General features: G+C 38.5%; 1 protein-coding gene across 7 annotated transcripts in view; it reads left to right on the top strand.

Moving 5' to 3' along the window:
* The window catches only part of pou2f1 (POU class 2 homeobox 1), a 176,270-nt gene that overhangs the window by 100,473 nt on the left and 54,164 nt on the right, over positions 1-21,633 (top strand). For 5 of the 7 annotated variants that reach the window (XM_008107713.3, XM_008107714.3, XM_008107712.3 and 2 more), the window contains exons 3-5: positions 2,056-2,150; positions 17,244-17,297; positions 20,271-20,390. In XM_008107713.3, coding sequence (XP_008105920.1) covers positions 2,056-2,150; positions 17,244-17,297; positions 20,271-20,390 — 269 coding nt within the window. Of the gene's footprint in view, positions 1-2,055; positions 2,151-15,331; positions 15,620-17,243; positions 17,298-20,270; positions 20,391-20,426; positions 21,575-21,633 lie in introns of those variants that run through there. The other 2 variants (XM_062974937.1, XM_062974938.1) reach the window with 2 other exon arrangements.

Here is a 21,633-nt window from a genome sequence, read left to right as displayed (position 1 = left end):
AGAGGTGGCTCATTGACCACTTTGGCCCTCTCCGCCATCACACTGCCCACTTCCTCATGGTACCGAGGCTAATCCTCCATGGTCTCAACTGGTGGTTCTTACCAAACAATGTGTGCCAGGGTATATTATGTGATTTGTTTCAAAATACGTTATTCAAATTTGCCCATATAGACCAGTTTATAGGTTTGCAATATCCCATAGTAGTATCTGATAAGTCAATACCGCAGTCACAGAGTTAGAATCAAAAATTGTTCTTAATTTTTCAGTCATAAGACATAGAAAATAATAGGACTTGTCTCTGGTACAATAGATATAAATCAGTTAATGGTTAAGCTACATGAATGAGTCTCCTACATTGATGCTCCCCAATGGATGGATCAATTTAAACCTAACTTCAGTGTGTTATATTTAGATGAGAAACTGTTATTACATTAAATTATTTTCAGAACAAAACAAGTTCAGAAATCATACCTTTTTCTTTACTGGCTATAATATGTCATTGCCAGACATAATGACAAACTAGGATATAGAAATTTTTGATCTCTTCTTTCTGGAGGACTCATTTATTCAAATAAGCAACAGTTTGTCCTCTAAACTTGGACATTTTTATCCAAAAGTTTTAAGTTTAGGTCTATTTCAGTATGTAGCATATTTCCACCTTGTAGAACACTCATTTATATTTATATCCCAGAAAATGCTGATTATGACTTTAGCTCTCTTTTTCAGGAAGACACTCTAAAGTTCCTAAGTCTAGTTATATACACCCTTTTTCAATCTCAAAGTTGTTTGGTCTGTTGTACATTTATGAGAATGTTAAAGCACTTGAAATTAAGCATTCAAATATGCCAAATTTTTGGTTTCTTTTATCATCTTTTAGGGCACTGGAATTTTCAGAGGGATATTTCTAGTTCTGAAAAAATAACAAATCGAGCTCTGGTTTTTAGTCTGTCTTCTTTTACCAGCCTTTTTCCCTCTTATCCTTGATGGTGCTGTTTGTAGCTTTTCTCCCCAGGTTTGTAATTAAGGCTATACATAACATTTCTGTTATTTCCTAAAATTAGCATTGTTTCATTTTTCCTAGCTCCCCCTTTAAAACATGTATCTTGGATTATTGCATTGTATTTTCTACATTCCTTCTTCTTGCCCCGTCCTCTAATTTCCCTTTTCATCAACTGAGTCTGTTCTTGGAAAGGCCTTGAAAGCCAGAATGTGTTTGCCCCCCAATATTCTGGAGTAGTATTCCCTGGCAAATTGACACATCAGTCATGTTGTTGAAACTAGTGTAACATTTTCTTGTGTTCATACAGCTTTTTATTTTAAGCATGATGATGATGGCTTTGCTTCAGGTTGTTTTTAGTTCCCATACTTTGTGCTATATTACTTTTTACATTTGTATCAAATGTGTATGCTAGATGGTTGAAGAGAAGTTAGGATTTATTTAGATTAGTAAAATTGTCCAGCTTTATTTAGGCTAATTTCTGGGGCATTTCACCAAGAATCCTCTAAAATAGATTTCACATACACCACATAGCAGACAACAGATATAGTAAACGAATAATGCAGACTTCATCTTTCATTTTACTCTTGCCACTTGGACTGTTCCACATCTTTGTTTCATTGACTCCATATCTGTAACCTAAGCCAAACCCAAAGTTACAATTAATTCTTAATTACCCTTGGGTTTAACAGAAGAGTGGAACAATTTTCTCAAAATTCCTAACTGCCTGATAAGATACTAATATAACGGTTTTCATATTAAGTTAATGATGTTAAATTTATGAGATTTAGTATGTATAGTGCTCAGAAGATACTTTCAGTTCATCATGTATGAGCCAAGTGGACTGGTGTTTTTTCACATTTGTATGATTTGAAATGTTACTGGTACTTCAGACCCCTTCTACACTGCCATATAATCCAGATTATCAGAGCAGATAATCTGGATTTTATATTGCAGTGTAGAAGGGACCTTAGTGAACCAACAAGAGAGGAATTTAGATTTTTCAGAACTAGTTTTGAGAGTGTTTTAATGACCTGTAACTTTTCTTGTTTTTCCAGGCACACAGACAAATGGCCTGGACTTTCAAAAACAGACTGTGCCTGCCGCAGGAGCAATCTCTACAGCCCAGGCCTTCCTTGGACACCTTCATCAGGTACATGTCAGTTTTCTTTTAATCTGAATCTTAAAAGGAGTCATGGAAGTAAACTTTCTCTGCCTAATAGGGAGGCAAGTCCATGAACATATGAAGTAGTGTCGCTTTGATGTTGTGCTCCAGTAGCAAAATAAAATGTGCCAAGTTCTTGAAATAATGTATAGTCCTGCTTAGTTCAGTATGGGGAAGAAACAGAAGCTGTCAAAACTTTGAAAAGGACAGCAAGAACCTTCTGTCTGTAAATATAAGGAGGGTGAGTGATGACCCTGTGTGAGTAGGTTCATTTTGTACAGTCCTTTGTATTACAGTCCATATGGAGAGAACTACATTTATGCACACATATGCAGCTGTATAAATGCTTTCTTTACTGAACAGATGACACCATAAAGTAATTGACCCGTTCATCTAGAAAATCTGTATAACTCTTGCCTCAAAAACTGATGAGGTTTAAAAAAGAAAATGAAAAATGATCAATAAACCACAGAAGTTTATAAGTAAGTTACTCAGTTCCACCATATCTTTTACCTTAAATCTTGCAAAAGTTTGTTTATACACATTCAGTCTACAATTGATATATTTTAGAGTATCTGTCATTAGGTTTGAGATGGAAGCTTTCATTGCTTTCTCTAGCTGTTACCCACTCTCTTGTTTATCATAGCATCAATTGATGTATCACAGGGCCAGGTTAAGTTTTCACCTGTTCCTTAGCACTAAACCCAGAAAAGCTGTATTTAAGACAGAAGCAGCTGAAAACACTGTGCTCTGCAAAAACTTGTGCTTTGCTGTGAACCTGTTTTTACAGAGGTGGTGAGAAAACCCATCTCACTCCCGCCTCGAGAGCACGGCTGGTGGGGACAAGGGAGAGGGCCTTCTTGGTTATGCCCCCCCCCCCCCCCAGCTCTGGAATTCTCTTCCCATGGAAATCAGATTAGCCCCCACTTTGTCCACATTCCGTAAAGACTTGAAAACTTGGATGTTTCTGTTTATTCTGGGCTTGGTCCCCATGTAAGCCGCCCCGAGTCCCTTCAGGGAGAGGCGGGTTATAAGAATAAAATAATAATAATAATAATAATAATAATAATAATAATAATAATAAACATTAGAATCCTATTTCATGCATCATAACCTTAGAGTTGTCTGAAGGAGGGACACTGTTGTGTGGTTAAACTTTGGGGGGAAATCAGTAAACTCAGCTGCTCTAAAGAGAGTTTGAATGCTTAGAGATGGATTCTGGACTGTTTAGGGATTGGACTTGCTGACCCTTTCTACTCTGAGGATGCTCTGAAGGTGTTGACCAGAATCAGTTAAAAGAAAGTATATACTTTGTTGAGAACTCCACTGATTATCAGTTTATTTCTGGGCACAGTACAAAATGCCAGTTATGATTTACATTACTTTGGGCCAACATGCCTGGAGGACTGCATTCCCCGATACAAGCCTGCTTGAGTTCTGAGATCTGTGGGTGCAGCCTATCTCTTGGTTCTAACACCCACAATGATGACAACAAGTAAGGCTTTCTTGTGTTGTACAATATTAACAAATATGATTTGTGGCTATTTAAGTAGGTTGTTGCAATAGTGACTTTTCAACTGAGCTGGAGTTCTTATAGATTGTTTTTCATTGATTTTAAAGTTGGCTAATATTTTTAATCTGTTGTTTACTTTATTAACCACACTGCATTCTGTCCACCCCCCCCCCCCCCCACACACACACACACACACACACAAATCCCTAGAATCCTAAGGCTCTGATAGAGGTTACTAGGGTTTACAAGTTAATTATGACTGGGAAAAATACTTTTTTTGTTCTGAGCTGTGTGTGTAACAATTTTTACATGAAGGTTCTTTGAAATCTGAAAATTATTTCAAGGTTTCCTCCAGGGTAAAAGGGCTGAAAAATGCTGAAATCATTGATAGGCTGTACTAGTTGTGTCTCTCTGAAGCAATGGATTGGGTCTCTTTTATCTGAGTTTTCAACTCCTGATGAAAACACTACTATTAATTAGCCTTTAATTGGTTGATGTTTTCAACCAATAGTGATTTCTCAAAAATTGCCAACTTCTTGTGGATATTACATTCAGTGAATGTTTCAACACAGCTTTGATTGATACTTCTGTTAGTAGCCCTGAAGGTTTCTGAAGCCATGTAAAGGATTACAAATGTTTTAATAGATGAAATAAATATTTTGCATGTTTTTTAATCTTTCATCTGCCTTTCCATGTTTTATGGCCTATAATAGTAATACCTGAGTGTGATAGAATATTTAATATGGAGGTGGATAAAGAGAGACGGTACTATGCAATATGATGAAAGGTCATGGTGAAGGAAGGAGAACATAGACACTGAAACATCTTGCACTGTATTAATATACATAACACTGCATATACACATTGTTTTCAGTCATATCCCCTCTGTACTGATCAGCTTCAGGCTAATTATTCATAATATCAGTTTATTTCTAAGTCTTGTACATTGACAGGCTTTACAACAATAAAACAAGCCTGAGCTACTTGTGCCCTGTTAGATGTTGAATTGCAACTTCCATTAACCGTAGCTGGCATAAATAGTACATTACAGTACAATTACATTTGGAGGACCATCTCACTCACTTCCCAAAGTAGAGTTTCACTATCCTGTAATACCTCAACAGGTGAATCAATAACACAGAGGACATGTTACAATGAAACCTTGAGTTTGCAGGGACAGCAGCCTAAATTTTCTTTAGATTTTTTGACATATTAATTTGACTGGAGAATGGATTGACAAAACTGGGGTATTTTTCTGGCAAAACTAACCATTCTATGCTTTTATATTGAATCTTTAATTTTTGAAGGCAAAGGTCCAAATTCCCACTCAGCCATGAAAAACAATTGGGTGAACTTGGGGCAAACTATACTCTCACTTTCAGAGATAGGCAGTGGTAAACTCCCTGAATAACCCTGCAAAGAAAACCCAATGCTAGGTTTGCCTTAAAGTTGCCTTAAGTCAGACATGACTTGAAGCCACATAACAACCAAATAACGACAATAACAACAACAAACTGTTTTAATTTCCCACCCTTAATGGTAGCAATAACTATCCTACTGTTTTGTCATTCATATACAGTATTTTTTCTCCAAATTAATTCTACAAGGCACTGTTTAAACTTTCTTATTGGAAAGTTTTTGCTTTGGAGCACTTTGAGGTCAGTCCTTGGTTAAATGGACTTTTATGCCTTTGCAAGCTATAGCTAAGAGATTTTGTTCATAAGCTCAAGCTACAAAAAAAAAGAGCTGAAACAGCCAAATATGCCAGTTTATTAACTTAGCCAATTCTCTAAGACAGCTGTGCATAGTGCTGTCTTGGAAGCTTTTCTATAATTAATATGGCTGCTTTCTCGGTATGCTACTGGGCAGGAAGATTAAACTGGATGTTGGCACTGGAGATAGAAGCTTTTGGGACACAAATTGTCTGCTTGGTGACAGATGGCATGTTTGTGATCTTGTAAGATCCAGGCCAGAAGTGTTGGAGGCATTTGGAGAGGCAACATAATATTTCCTTATATTGTAAGGCTAGTGCTTCTTTGTTGAATATATTGTTGAATTCCCAGCATGATTCTGCAGGTTCTCTGTATGCAGTATGTGACACAGCTCTTTTGGAACTTCTTTTCTTAAGAAATGTCATCTTGTTACATTTGATATGGCTATATCCTTTTACCTGGATCTGAATAAGGCTCTATATAAAATTATGAGACTATATAAAATTATGAAAGAATTCTCAGGATGTTTGTATATTGTTTAAAAACTCTTATAGCCTGTTTTTAGTCCTAACTTAGAGGGGGCCCCTGGTGGCGCAGTGGATTAAACCGCTGAGCTGCTGGACTTGCTGACCAAAAGGCTGGCGATTCAAATTCAGGGAGCAGGGTGAGCAGTCATGCCAGCCATATGACCTTGGAGGTGTATTTGGACAACGCCGGCTCTTTGGCTTAGAATTGGAAATGAGCACCAACCCCCAGAGTCGGACACGGCTAAACTTAATGTCAGAGGAAACCTTTACCTTTACCTAGTACTAACTAAAATAGACCCATAAACTCAAGAGAACTTACCTAATAGTTGACTTGGAAAGTCGCAATTCAGTTTATCATCTACAGTTGAAATTAATTATGGGATTTAGATCTTAGAGCTACATGTCTGGTTTTAATCTGTACTGGTTGAAACTTAGGTAGTGTTCTAAAGATTTGCTACTTCTTTGGCTTACTCTTTCAGTGGGATGTTCAGTTTTTTATTCATCCTTAATGTTTGTGGAAGTGTGGCTATTACAGTCATGGGTTATTTTTTAAGCACACCAATTAAGCTGTTTATTTGGGAGTGCTGAAAAGGTGTTTCTCTTGTAAGTTGTAAATAGTGGATAGCTGATCTGCTTTTATTGCTGTTTCCATGTACAGGCAGTCTCCGAGTTACAAACATATGACTTACACATAACTCTTAGTTACAAATGTGGGTGGGACGACAGGAAATGAGAAGAAAAATTTCAATTGTCACTGGTACAAAGTGAGATGAAATGTTCTGAACAGGGGCATAGACAGCAAAACAAACATTACAGGGGTGTTAACCCTTCCCTATGCTATATAACACTCACTGCCTCATCACACCAGACCATGGATCCACTTTAAATCCAGTCTGCATCCTGCAGAATTCTGGGGTTTGTAGTTTGGTGAGGCCCAGGACCTGTCTGGCTGAGCTGTTTAAAGGCCCCTCCCTAAAGTGGATTTAAAGTGGATCCAAGCTCTAGTGTGATGAGGTCCTTAAAATATATTTCTGTTCAGACTTACATACAAATTCAACTTAAGAGCAAACCTATATGATCTAACTTGTTTATAACCCTGGGGACTGCCTGTATTGGCAAAACAGCTTCATGGAAAAGAAATATTTCTATTAAAACATAGCATTGGTTGTCAGTAAGTACAAGTTTTAACTGTTGAATATCCTCTGTGAACCATTGCTGCCAGTCTCACCATTTTAATTAGCAAAAGCTACAACATGTAATTTGAATTTGCATGTGGAAAAAGCAAGTGACAGTATTTATTCTGTTGTTCTGTGGTACTTCCATTGTATAAATCAAACAAAACAATTGACCTTTCATCTCCAATGCATTGTTCTTTCTAACTTAGCAAGCCAAACATTGTTCCTAAAACTAAATGGTTTGTTTAAATAATAAAGCAAATATTCCATCTTTAAACAAAGTTAGGATACCACTTGGAGTTCTCTGACAGAATAAAATAGTTTTTACAGCAGCACCAAACCATGGTTTAACATGATGCCCAGACTATCATTATCATCAACAACTGACCAACATAGGTTTCTGAGTATCCAATATCCAATACCACAATTAGAAGCTAGTCTGCAAAGTCCAGTTTAGTGGGGCAAGCAAAATGGTTCCCTCAAAAGGTTTGGGACTACAACTTGCATATGCTTGTCAGCATGGCTGGAATTCCTGACTAGTAGTTCTCGAATTACATCTGAATGAAATCAGGGTGATCTCACTTACTGAACAAGCACATTGCTTAGTTTTCAGAGGGCACTGCTTGGAATAAGAAATGGAACATCTAAAGGAATTTTAAAAAATAAGGAAATATCACAAACGATGTTTTGTCTGTATTTCTGAAACTTTGAACATGTTTCAGAATATAAACTGGTTAGTGGAAGCCTCAGTTTGGCATCAAGTTTGAAACAACAATTTCCTTTTATAAAATTTTCATTGCCTTTCAATTATTTTATATATTTAGAAAATTAGGAAAAAAATCTTAATTGTCCTCCCATCTCCAGGCAGTCTTGGATGATACAAGTTATTGAGACCCATTTCAAACTGGTACCAGAGCAGGATATGGAGTTGAGACTGCTATGATCACCTTCGTAGATGATTTTTGCCTCCACACTGACAAAGGCAATGTGCTTCTGGTTGTGCTTTTGGATCATGTATCCTTCTGGAATGCCTGAGGGGGTTAGGGAATTGGAGGCACTGTGCTTCATTGGTTCTGGTCCTATTTCTCAGGTAGATTCCAGATGGTGGTACTTATTCATATACAGTAAATTAGTAGAAAACATACAGTTTGAAACATACGCGGATCGAGATATGGAAAGAGGAAGTAAATAGAAATCAGAAGGACATAGATTTGTGGATTAAAAAACTTAAACATCTAAATATTAAGGAAATACAATGGAAAATACAAACAAAATGGTATAGAACCCCTTACCAATTAGCCCATATTACCAAAAGCACAACAAAATTACGTTGGCATACATGTGTCAAACAGGAACCTTTATACATATGTGGTGTGACTGTGACAAGGTACAAAAATGTGATGCCGAAGGCTTTCATGGCCAGAATCACTGGGTTTCTGTGAGTTTTTCAGGCTGTATGGCCATGTTCCAGCAGGCCATAAGATGGCCGTATAGCCTGAAAGACTCAAAGCAACTCAAGGTACAAAAAAGTTTTAGGAAAGTAAAAGGTGAAATGGAAGAAATGTCTGGGCTAAACATAGAGCTGAATAAAACATGAACATGGAAGGAAAAGGTTGTAATAAAGATTGGACAGATACTATAAAATACTGGCTAAACCCGGCCACCCTTCGCTTTGGCTCAGTATGATATGTAATGAACGTGTAAGTAAATAATAGTATTGTTGCGAACATAGATTCATCGAGAAAACACATCATTCAGTTCAGTTCCCTGCCTTGCGTTGCTGTGTCTATGTGGAATGAAATGAAAGGAAGAAAAATCATTTTTTATTATAAAGCTAGTGGAATGACTACATTTTTGGTTTGTCCATTATCTGCATAAATGTTTAGTTTAAACAGTTTACTGATTCTGGAGCATGTGACATATAATTGCCCATGAAAGAAGCCTTTGTTTTCAAATTTCTAACCGTACACTTGCAAAGACTGCCCCCTTGCTTTATTGATAATCATTGAGAATGCAAGGCATATTGGTCATTGTAGTTGTTTGTACTCAAACACCATGTTGGTTGAAATAAGTGCAATTTCCAAAGCAATCATCCCCAACTCCTGCGTGTATGTTGGGTCTGTGTGCCAAGTTTGGTCCAGACCCATTGTCGACTGGGTTCAGTGCACTCTGGATAAAGGTGAACTACACTCCCATAATCAAGGTCAATTCCAACATACCACAGCAGTATGTTCAGTTGGTCATGGGTTTTCTCTGTGCCGGGTTTGGTCCCAGTACATTGTCGGTGGGTGTCACAATTTCTCTGGTTACTGGTGAACTATAACTCCTGTAAATCAAGGTCTGTTTCCCTCAAACTTTTCCAGTATTTTCTGTTGGTCATGGGGAGTCTGTGCCTAGTATTGTCCTGGTCCATCAATTGTGTGGGTCTCTGTGGTCTGTTGAAATTGGAGCTGGATCGGGTGAAGGTATTGCAAATCCCATCATTCATGGTCCATCCTCCTATCGGCGCCAGGACATGAAGTGGGTAATGGGGTGTCTGTGTGTCAAATCTGGTCCATGTCCGTTGTTTGTGGGGGCTGCAGTCGTCTGTGGGAGCCATTTAGGGTGAAGGTACTGCAAATCCCATCATCTGTGGTCTGTCCTCCTCTAACCAAACCAGGACGTAAGGTGGTTCATTTGGGGGGGGGGGGGGGGGGTCTGTGTGCCAAGTTCGGTCCTGATCTGTCATTGCTGTAAGTCGCAGTGTCTGTGGGAGCTGAAGTGATTGTACGTACTGCATATACCATCATGCGTGGTTCTCCCTCCTTCAAACTCATTTTACTCTAAAAACACACGCATATTGGAATGAAACGTTGTGTCAAAATTTCAAGTTAATTGGCTGACTACTTTTTGAGTTCTGTGTGCACAAACATACGCAGGCTGTATTTTTATATATAAAGACTATCTGTGCCCGGCCTTGCGTTGCTGCGGCTTATGGGAATCATTTGTTGGCCAGGTGGAATAGCAGTGAATAGCCTTGCAGCCTCAAAGCCTGGCTGTTTTCTTTTGTGAATCCTTGTTTGGTGAGCTGGAATACAATGGAATAGGCTTGCTGCTTGGAAGGCTGGGTACTTGCGTTCTAGGGGAATGGTTTTTTGGGCTGCTAGAATTGCAGTGAATAGCCTCACTACTTCAAAGCCTGGCTGCTTGCTACCTAGGGGAATCTTTGGTTGGTCAGATTCAATAGTACAGAGTAGTATTGCTGCTTCAAAGCCTGGCCGTCTCCTACCAAGGTTAATCCTTTGTTGGTCTGGTTGAATTGCACTGAATAGCCTTGCAGCTTCAATGCCTGGCTGTGTTATAGCTAGGGGAATTCTTGTTTGGCGAGCTGGAATAGCACCCTCAATCAAAGAGCCACTTTGAAGTCTGGCTACTTGCTTTGTAGGGGAATCATTGTTTGGCCAGCTTGAATTGCACTGAATAGTATTGCAGCTTGCAAGCCTGGCCGCTTTCTACCTTGTGGAATCCTTGGTTGCCCAGGTTGAATGGCAATTAATAGTCTCGGTGCAGCAAGTATGAATGCTGCAGTTAGTCACCTTGATTAGCATTCAATGGCCTTGCAGCTGCAAAGCCTGGTTGCTTCCTGCCTGGGGGAATCCTTTGTTGGGAGGTGTTAGCTGGTCCTGATAGTTTTCTGTCTGGAATTCCCCAGTCTTCTGAGTGTTGTTCTTTATTTACTGTCCTGATTTTAGAGTTTTTAATGTTCTGTTTTATTATACCACAGTAATTTTATATATTATACTAGCTGTGCCCGGCCACGGGTTGCTGTGGCGAAGTATGGTGGTATGGAAAATAAAGTATTGAGGAATTGGTGGTAGTTAAGGTAAAGGGTAAACATTTTCCCCTGACATTAAGTCCAGTCATGTCTGATTCTGGGGGTTGGTGCTCATCTCCATTTCTAAGCCGAAGAGCCGGCGTTGTCCGTAGACTCCTCCAAGGTCATGTGGGATGACTGCATGGAGCGGCGTTACCTTCCCACCGGAGCAGTGCCTATTGATGCACTCACATTTGCATGTTTTTGAACTTCTGGGTTGGCAGAAGCTGGGGATAACAATGGGGGCTCTCTCCGCTCCCCCAATTCAAACCTACGGCCTTTCGGTCCAGAAGTTCAGCAGCTCAGCGCTTTAACACGCTGCGCCATCAGGGGATATTATTTCCTAAAAGTTGTGAATATACAATATTTCTGATTGTTTTTTGTTTTGTTTTTTGTCTCTTGGAGGCAAGTATGAATGCTGCAATTAGGAAAAATGATTAGGATGTAATGGCCTTGCAGCTTTAAAGCCTGGCTGTTTCCTCTGAGTGAATTTTTTGTTGGGAGGTGTTAGCTGGCCCTGATTGTTTCCTGTCTGGAATTCCCTTGTTTTCAGAGTGGTGTTGTTTGCGATATTTTATGTGCTTCTAATGTCTGTAGCCCTAAGAAAACAGAGGATTTACCAGTCTTTGATGATGGGAATACTTTGTTGGGAGGTGTTAGCTGGCCCTGATTGTTTCCTGTGTGGAATTCCCCTGTTTTCAGAGTGTTGTTCTTTATTTAGTGTTCTGATTTTAGAGATTGTATTGTTCTGTTTTATTATACCACATTAATTTTTATATATTCTGATTTTAGTGTTTTGAATACTTGGAGCCAGACTGTATTCATTTTCACGGTAGACCGCAACACAATAATAATAATAATAATGATAGTAATAATAATGACTCTGGTAATACACAGTGCTTCACTGCCTTCTCAGCTTCCTTTCTGGAAGAATCCTTTCTTGGGAGGTGTTAGCTGGCCCTGATGGTTTCCTTTGTGGAATTTCCAATTTCACTGCTTTATTTACTTTATTCATTTCTTTATTTACTGTCCTGGTTTTAGAGATTATATTGTTCTGCATTATTCTATCCCAGAAATTATTTCATATCAAAGTAGAATCTCACTTATCCAACATTTGCTTATACAATGTTCTGGATTATCCAACGCAGTCTGCCTTTTCATAATCAATGTTTTTGCAGTCGGTGTTTTAAATTCATTGTGATATTTTAGTGGTAAATTTGTAAATACAGTACAGTAGAGTCTCACTTATCCAACATAAATGGGCCGGCAGAATGTTGGATAAGCGAATATGTTGGATAATAAGGAGGCATTGAGGAAAAGCCTATTAAATATCAAATTAGGTTATGATTTTACAAATGAAACACCAAAACATCATGTTATACAACAAATTTGACAGAAAAAGTAGTTCAATACGCAGTAATGCTCTGTAGTAATTACTGTATTTATGAATTTAACACCAAAATATCACGATATATTGAAAACATTGACTACAAAAATGCGTTGGATAATCCAGAACATTGGATAAGCGAGTGTTGGATAAGTGAGACTCTACTGTAATTACTACATAACATTACTGCGCGTGGAACTACCTTTTCTGTCAAATTTGTTGTATAATATGATGTTTTGGTGCTTAATTTGTATAACGATTGCCTAATTTGATGTTTACTCGGCTTTTCCTGAATCCCTTCTTATTATCCAACATATTCACTTATCCTGCCGGCCTGTTTATGTTGGATAAGTGAGACTCTACTGTATATTGATAATCTTAAATTATCTGCTTAGAACTGGATTATATGAGGCCCCTTCGTCACAGCTGTATAAAATGCACACTGAAGTGGATTATATGGCAGTGTGGAGTCAAGATAATCCAGTGCAAAGCAGATAATATAAGATTATAAATGGGTTATATAGCTGTGTAGAAGGGCCTTGAATCTACACTGCCATATAATCCAGTGCAAATTAGATAATCTGTGGAAGAAGCCTAAGTGAGGCCTAAATCTGCCTGTCCCCTAACTGAATCCTGGCTGTCCTTTGGCTGAATTGGTTGCTAGGCGACCAAGTGGGCAGAGATTAGCCCTCTAAACTGGCAGCAATTGGATAAAAACAATTATTGCTCTCCCTCTAATTAGGACTTTATTTTTCTTTTCTTTTTGTTGTATCAACCCTGAGGCGTGGGTGATGGATTGTGTTGTCAAATTTCGAGGTTGGGGGGCCTGTACTTTTGTTGTTTTGTGGGTCGCCGTGATGCCATCACTCTTTTATATATATAGATTTATAATCTTATATTATCTGCTTAGAACTGGATTATATGAGGCCCCTTCTATACAACTATATAAAATCCACACTGAACTGGATTATTTATTTAATTAATTAATTCATATGCCGCTCTTTTCCCCCACATATATAGTATATTACAGTAGAGTCTCACTTATCCAACATAAACGGGCCGGCAGAACGTTGGATAAGCGAATATGTTGGATAATAAGGAGGGATTAAGGAAAAGCCTATGAAACATCAAATTAGGTTATGATTTTACAAATTAAGCACCAAAACATCATGTTAGACAACAAATTTGACAGAAAAAGTAGTTAAATATGCAGTAATGCTATGTAGTAATTACTGTATTTACGATTTTAGCACCAAAATATCACGATATATTGAAAACATTGACTACAAAAATGCGTTGGATAATCCAGAACGTTGGATAAGCGAGTGTTGGATAAGTGAGACTCTACTGTAATGCCAAAATATAGTAAAAACAATCGTAAAAACACACTTAAAAACCAATATCACACCCCATTAAAACAGTAAAACACTGTGTGACCGTTAGAACAGGGCCAGTAGCATTGGGCCAAAAGTCAGAGCCAGTCTGTATTCAACTTCATATTAATCCAACAAATACATCAGATTATATCAACCGTATCTTAGGATGGGCCAGAAGCTTGGTCCCACATCCAGGTCTTCAGCTGCATCCTAAAAGACATGAGTGAGGGGGCTTCCCTAATCTCCCTTGGCAAGGAGTTCCACAGCCGCGGAGCCACCACCAAAAAAGCCCTGTCTCTCGTCCCTGCCAAACGCACCTGTGATGGTGGCAGGACCGAGAGCAGGGCCTCACTGGAAGATCTTAATCTGCGGATTATATGTCTGAAGTCAGTTCAGACATGACTTCAGTTAATACAGATCTGACATGACGTGAATTTCTGTGCTCCTTCTAGCTTCCTATGCACCTTTCCGGGGCTACACTAACAGACAAATCCTAACTGACAAAAATAACTGCCATTTGGAAGCTGGCAGGAGCTGAGGCTAAGTTTCGCCCCCTTAGAGCCTTAAAGGGACAGGGCAGCAGGTGAGAGCCTTCTGGTGGCATGACAGTGGCTCTTCCTCGTCCTCTAATTTGGACTTTATTTTTCTATAATTTTTTGATTGAAAAACATAACTTGGATGACTATCTCTTTTGTGGCCATATTTGGTGTGATTGGGTTCAGTGGTTTTGCTGTTTACTCCATAATAAAACAATACATTACATTTAGATAGATAGATACATAGATAGATACATAGATAGATACATAGATAGATACATAGATAGATATGATGGGAGCGACGCAAGCAATGGTTGTGCTGGGATGGAAAGAGTACAAAAATGGGAAATAAAAAAATTGCATGAATATTTAGCACATAACATGCTCCAGGATTGTATTATTGAAAGGAAAAATAATTATATAAATGGATATCCTATGTAGAATCTTGAAATAGAAAGAACTGATAGCCAAAATGAAGGGGGGAAATACAAGGAACTAAATTGGACTGTCTCCATGATCCAACAAATAGAATAAAAGCCAAAATTTAATCACAACAGTAGAGTCTCGGTTAACCGAGTCCCGGTTAACTGAGCGTCCGTATCATCCGAGGTGCCGCCGGGGGTGTCCCTCCCCCTCCCTCTCCTTTTCTTAAGCGAAGGGAGCTCTAGAGAAGGAGTGGGAGGAGGAAGCGCCCCATGATCATAAGGATGTCTCCCCAGATCTCCCTCAACCAGGCCCTTGCTGGAGGAAAAAGTTTCCTCCAGCAAGGGCCTGGCTGAGGGAGATCCGGAGCACGCGGGGCGTATCTCGGAGGGACAGGCCCTTGCTCCATCAAGGGCCTGTCCCTCTGAGAGACGAGGAGCGTGCCGCAGGGAGACATCCCTTGGTGAGTCCTCGCAGCTTGGGAAGCGCCCGTGAGCGTTGCTAGGCAGCAGCACTCATGGGCGCTTCCCTGGGCCAAGTGCTCGTGGTAGGGACAGAGCCCCGTCCCTCGCCGACCACTCACCTCTTGGGAAGTGCCCGTCAGCGTTGCTATGCAGCAGCACTCAAGAGCACTTCCCTGGGCTGAGTGCTCGTCGTAGGGACAGAGCCCTGTCCCTCGGTGACCACTCGCCTCTTGGGAAGCGCCCGTCAGCGTTGCTAGGCAGCAGCACTCACGGGCGCTTCCCTAAACCGGATTGCCGGGAGGATAATAGGGCCTCCCGGCAATCTGAGGAGTTCGGTTATCCGAGATTGGGCCCGCCCCTCTACTATCTTCCTAGTGGGAGTGGGGAGAGAGGGAGGGGGTGGGGGAAAAATAAGGAGATTGGTATAAGTAGAAGACTATGATGGAATTAGAAAGGCTTAAAAAGGAATAAAAAGGGGTTATACCAGAAGGGTATGTAGTCTCTTTTCCTTGAATTGGTTGGTTTTGTTTCTGTAATACTTCTGTAATATAATTGCAACAAGTTATACTCTATTTTATACAATCCAATTTTTAAAGATGGTGGTGCTTGGAGATAGCTGCTCCTCAAAAAAAGGAGCTGTTAAGTAATGTAACTGAAGGTCCGGATGCATGGAGCAGGGTCCTATCAGTATACAGATGACACCCAAATATATTTCTCCATGTCTTCAAAAACAGCCTCAGCTAAGGGCAGTGTATCTCCTCTGAATGAACGCCTAGAGGAGAATAAACAAACTGACACTGAATCCAGACAAGACAGAGGTGTTTATTATCAAGGGTTCTAGTCAAGGATTCTATAACCCTTGATGGGGTTAAATGTCCCCTGAAAGACTGTTCTTATTTGGGAGAGCTTCTGGATCTATTGCTTCAAATGACAACTCAGATATATATGACAGTCAGAAATCACATCTATTAACTTTGGTATTCTCCTTCCTAAAGCTGGAGGAACTAAAGATGGTAGTGCATGCACTAATAACCTCAAGGCAGAACTTCTGCAATGCGCTGTACATCAGGCTATCTTTGTACCAGAATCGGAAACCCCAAATTAGTTTTAAACATGGCAGTCAGATTAGTCCCTGGTACTTCTAGGAGTTATATTATACCTACATTAAATTAATTTCACTGACTGGTGGTTGGTTTCTGGGAAAAGTATGAAGTATTGGTTATTATCTTTGAAACCTCTCCGTGGTTTGGTTCCAGGTTACCTATGGGATTGTCCGCTCCTCTGTGATCACCCCTTACACGCCGGTCTAGTCTAGTCTGGCAATGGTCACTGAATGTCATTCCAGAAGTCTAGATTTGACAACTGAGTATAATGTCTAAATTTAAAACGGCAGTAAAGGGTATTCTCTCCAGCAGGCCTCTCAAGATGATTTAAAAATTATGTTTTTTAAGTTATGTGCTAGCTGTTTTAATATGTATTAAGTGTATATGTTCTTTCAAACAGATTATGTGCTATTGTATCTAAATATATTGATGTTCCCCACCTCAATACATCTAGAGAGAAGAATACCCCTTTGTGGGTGAGAAGGGCGGGGTAGAAATGTTGTAATAAATAAATAAATAAATTATTATTATCATCGGTGGTGTTGTTGTTGCTGCTGTTGGTCTTCAAATAATTTCTGGCTTATGGTCATCACTGGGTTTCTTGGCAAGATTTATTTAGAGAAGATTTGCCTTTTTCTTCTTCTGAGATTGAAAGAGTGCATCACTTAGTTTCCATGTGTCAGTGGTGATCCAGACCTTGGTCTCCTTGAGTCTTAGGGAGTGTCTACACTGTAGAATTAATGCAGTTTGACACCACCATAGCTGCCATGGTTCAATGTTATAGATTCATGGGAGCTGTAGTTTGTTGTGGCAAGAACATTCTTTGACAGAGAAAGCTAAAGACCTTGTAAAACTACAACTCCCATGGTTCCATATCATTAAGCCATGACAGTTACATTCTTCAGTGTAGATGCACCCTAAGTCCAACACTCAAACCACTAATGCTACACACTAATTTTTGTAACTCTCTAGTCTTTCTTTACACTACACTTAATCTAATCTTTTTTTATAGGTTCATCTCCCTGGATCAAGTTTACAGGCCGCAGCCCAGTCCCTAAACATACAGGTAAGTGTTATTATGTCTTTCACATTTACATGTAATCATGTACAGGAAGTCCCCAAGTTTAGGACAAGATAGGTTCTGTATCTTTGTTCTTAAGTTGAATTTGTATGTAAGTTGGAACAGATACATTTTTAAGTGTTAACTCCAGCCATATATATAGAGGGAGATTGAGAGCGAGCTTTGGATAGCATAGCGAAGTTTTAACATCCCTGTATTGTTTGCTTTGCTGACTGTGCCCCTGTTCAGAAGATTTCCCCTCACTTTCTGTCCCTGTAATCATTGGATTTTGCAAAATGTGGCTTGTTGCAGAATCAAGGAGTGGTGATAAAGCTTCATTGAGACCCCTTTTCCCATGTTAATTCTTTCAGGAATGAATTTCCCTTCTAAGAGGTAGATTTCTCTCACTTCTTGTTGTCTCACCCCCCGTTCTTAACGATGAGTCATCTCTAAGTTGGATATTTGTAACTTGGGCACTGTCTATATTTGAAATAGTATTTAACACGATTCAGGGGCTATTAGGAAATACTGTTCACTACATTAGTACTGTTGATCTATCAAAGTACTTCTCATGTGTTATTACAGAACCAAGTTCTGTTGAGTGGTATTTTAATTGTTGATAAAACTGGTGGTAATATAATTGTCTGCATTGTTGTGGTTCATCCCTTCTCTTCTTAACTAGCATACTGTAGAAATATAGGATTGCTGTGTGTTTTCTGGGCTGTATGACCGTGTTCCAGAAGTGTTCTCTCCTGACGTTTTGCCCACCTCTATGGCAGGCATCCTCAGAGATTGTGAGGTATATTTGGGATATTTTTGGGGAAAAACTTGTTTGCATAAAAATCAGATTTGTTCAAATACAAACATATTTGCACAGTAAATAAAGTATTCTGCAGAAAGAAAAACTTTTATAAAATGTTTAAATGACTTTCAAGTATTTTTATATTTATACTTTTATTGATATTTGGTATAATTTTTAATCTTTAACATGTCATAGCCCACCTTGCCATATATAGTTATGTATTGGCCTCATTTATAAGTCAATGGTGGGTTTGGGGGCAAAATTATACATTTTGCTATGTGTGGATAAACCAAAGCTAAAAGAGAATCTAACAAATCAATCTCCCTCCCCCTTTAAAAAAAATACATTAAAAATGTCCACCTAATTTGCCCAAAATGGTAGCAGCATCTCCAAGTATTGGCCTATGAATAAGTTGACTCAGGTTTTCTGAGTCAAATTTTTGTCAACATTTTAGGCTTAGACACAAATACGTACAGCAATTTTATAATTGGAGGAATAATTAAAAAGTTGGATGTTGCACAAAAAACTTTTCACATATGATGTTTTGTTTTTACCAAAAAAAAAACCCTGTGAAATTTCACAGTCGGGAGAATGCTTTAGGAACTATCCAATATTGCATTAAGGAATGAAATACATGAATATTTACACCTCTATTAAATCGTCATAGTTAAAATCTAAAATAGCTGTTCACTTTTCTTGTAGACATTGCTGATTGCTTGTTTAAGCTTTGTGAGTTACGTGATACCTTTAACATTACAATCCACTGGTTGCTTTTGTCATTGAAATATTCAAACAGTGCATCAAAAAGAAAAGAAATACAGTGAAGTATCCCCATTCTGTATAAGCGCTGAAGAACTAGGATAGAGCATTCTTGAAACCCCCTGGAACACGCTCATAGTTACATATAATAATTTTGAAAAAAGGGAGAGATAGTGACCTTCCTCTTTAAAAGAGAGAGGCTGAAAATTGCCTTGGTTGCCATGGTAAACTTTCTGTCCCTGGGAGAGATGTTGGCAAACAGGCTATATCTCCAGTGCAGAATGTTTACAGTCCTGTGCTGTAATTATCTCTCAATGACTGGCAGAATTAATCAGACCCTCTATGTTAATTAGCCTGCTCTACAGTCCCCTAAACAGGTGGTGGAAAATATGCAAATCTATGCAGAATTTTAATGTTCTGCATAAGCAGTTTTAATTAGCATAAACCCCCTCTTCTTGTTTTTTTCTTTTCATGTGCGTTCTCACTTGCATTTCCTCCCTCATGGCTACACTAATTTTTTCTTTTATAAAATAGTTTTAAATAAATGAAATGTGCTTGCCTAGATAAACACCAAATTGCTGCTAGAGACAAGATGTGTAGAATGTTTGTCTCCTACCTCCACCCTACCGTTACACTTTTTCAGACTAATCCTTTATTGAGGTTGAAATTTTATATTAATGAGAAGTATACAAAAATAAAAAATAGTAAAACCTTTATCTGCTCCAAAGTGTTAATGTTCCTAGTAACAGGAAGTGTTCATATTAATTGCATGATTGGATAGCTCCATACATTCTGTATTGCTATCCAATTGAAGGTTTGTCTAGAATATTTTGTATAGCATGGACTGGGGAAATATAATAATTTTATAAAGCTGTCTCATCCACCATTGGTAATGGTTTGGTATAAATGGAAGGTAATTTTATTTGTACCATTATGTTATGTAGATCAATAATTTGCTAACTGGGCAGATGAGGTTAGACTTAGCGATTTAAAATTATCAAAAGTTTGTTATGTGTAGAGAAAGATATTTAAAATATAGTAACAATATAATAACAAAGTTACCAATCTAACTATCAGCTAACTGAAATGTAAATCAGTTCTTCCCACCCCTGTCCCCTAGACTTGTGCCCTGAATGCTCCTACCCCTACGTCAATCTCCCTCCCCTTCATTTCTATCTAGTCCCTTCCTTTCTATAAATAGTTTCTATGCTTTAGCCCGCAACATACCTCTATTTTCTAGCCTTTTAGATTTTAATGTACAATTCTTTTATGAGACTGCACCCCACTCTTCTTTTGCTTGTCTATGACCGTAATAAACATTTTTTATTTTGATTTGAAAATATAGTAAGAAAATGGCTGTTTCCACATTATATCTGTGTCAGTATTTGTCTAAAAAGGTGTGTATGTTTCTTTCTTAGTCTAAATCTAATGAAGAATCTGGGGAAAGTCAGCAGCCAAGCCAGCCTTCCCAGCAGCCTTCACTTCAGGCGGCCATACCCCAGACTCAGCTCATGCTAGCAGGAGGACAGATCACTGGGGTAAGACGAACCTGAGTGAATTAATGGGTTATCATCTCATGTTGTTCTATTGGCCATCAAGCACTTATAAGACAATGCAATGTTTAATTATAATTCCAGGCAAATCTGGAAAAAACGGTGACATCCTTGATCTCATTCTCTGACAGTCATAGACCTCCTTGCCTGGTGTAATGGATATTCTATGTCCAGAAAGAGACCGAAGAATAGATTAACTTTTCTTCTTTTTTTCTAGCACTATAAGTAGTACTTGTTCATTTGGTTCTCGATAAAAGTTTGTATAATATTGTTGACTTGTGCGTCCAGTTCAGAGAACGAATTTTGACTCTTAAAATACTATATACCGTGGTTCCATCCTGTCTGAAGAAACTCCTGTCTCTGTTAGTTTTCTCTTCAGTTGTTGGAGAACTTCTCCCATTTTGTTCCTCCTTCATGAAATGGAGGTGGAATCCTGTTTCATGAACTCTTGGTCTAAGAAGAATCTCTTCATTTTTTAAGACACTACTGACACAGCTTATTGATTTTTAAGAAGTTTTAAAATTCTATAGCAATAATTGTATGTGAGGTTGTAAGTTATTTGTGCACAGCTTTCTTTCAGTAGAGGCTTTCTTCAGAAAGGATTATTCATATGTATATATATTTAGTCATAACCTCATCATGCTAGTGTTGGTTACCAGTTTTGCCAAAGAATAGAAAGATGACCTCTAAAATAAACAGTTTTACTAGACAATTTTACTAGAGCTTATCAGACCAGCTGTCAATAAACTGTAGCACATATATATTTCTATGACAGTAAAGTCTTTGTTCCATGTTTTATATCTTTTGTGATATGCTGTCTTCAATGCTAACACATTTTTCTGATGTCATTAGTGTCACAGAGACTGTATTGTGACTTATACAGGGAAAGTATGTTGGTGTCTCTGATATGAAAATAAAGTCTTAGTCCTATCTATCAATAGAAGATAATTGTTTTCAGTATTTTTACCAGAATGTAATTTTTGATCCCATCAGACTTTTTGATATGCTGATTCTCTTTTAAATGCGTAACATAATTTTAAACCTTTAAAAAAATTCATATGGAATGGCAAGCTCTCTGTATAAGCTGTAAATATTTCTTATAATTGCAACATAGTATGCTGGAACAACGTGCAGGGTAAAAGGTGATGGTTGTTCCTGCAATTTTGAAGGTGTGAGACATTAGCTTTTGCTTCCCATAGGTGTTGAGCTCTGAAATTTACCTCTGTTT

This window comes from Anolis carolinensis, chromosome 3, assembly GCF_035594765.1.
Source record: "Anolis carolinensis isolate JA03-04 chromosome 3, rAnoCar3.1.pri, whole genome shotgun sequence".
Classification (NCBI taxonomy): Eukaryota; Metazoa; Chordata; class Lepidosauria; order Squamata; family Dactyloidae; genus Anolis; species Anolis carolinensis.
Note: the sequence above shows the minus strand (reverse complement) of the source record. Positions and strands in the feature narration are given on the sequence as shown.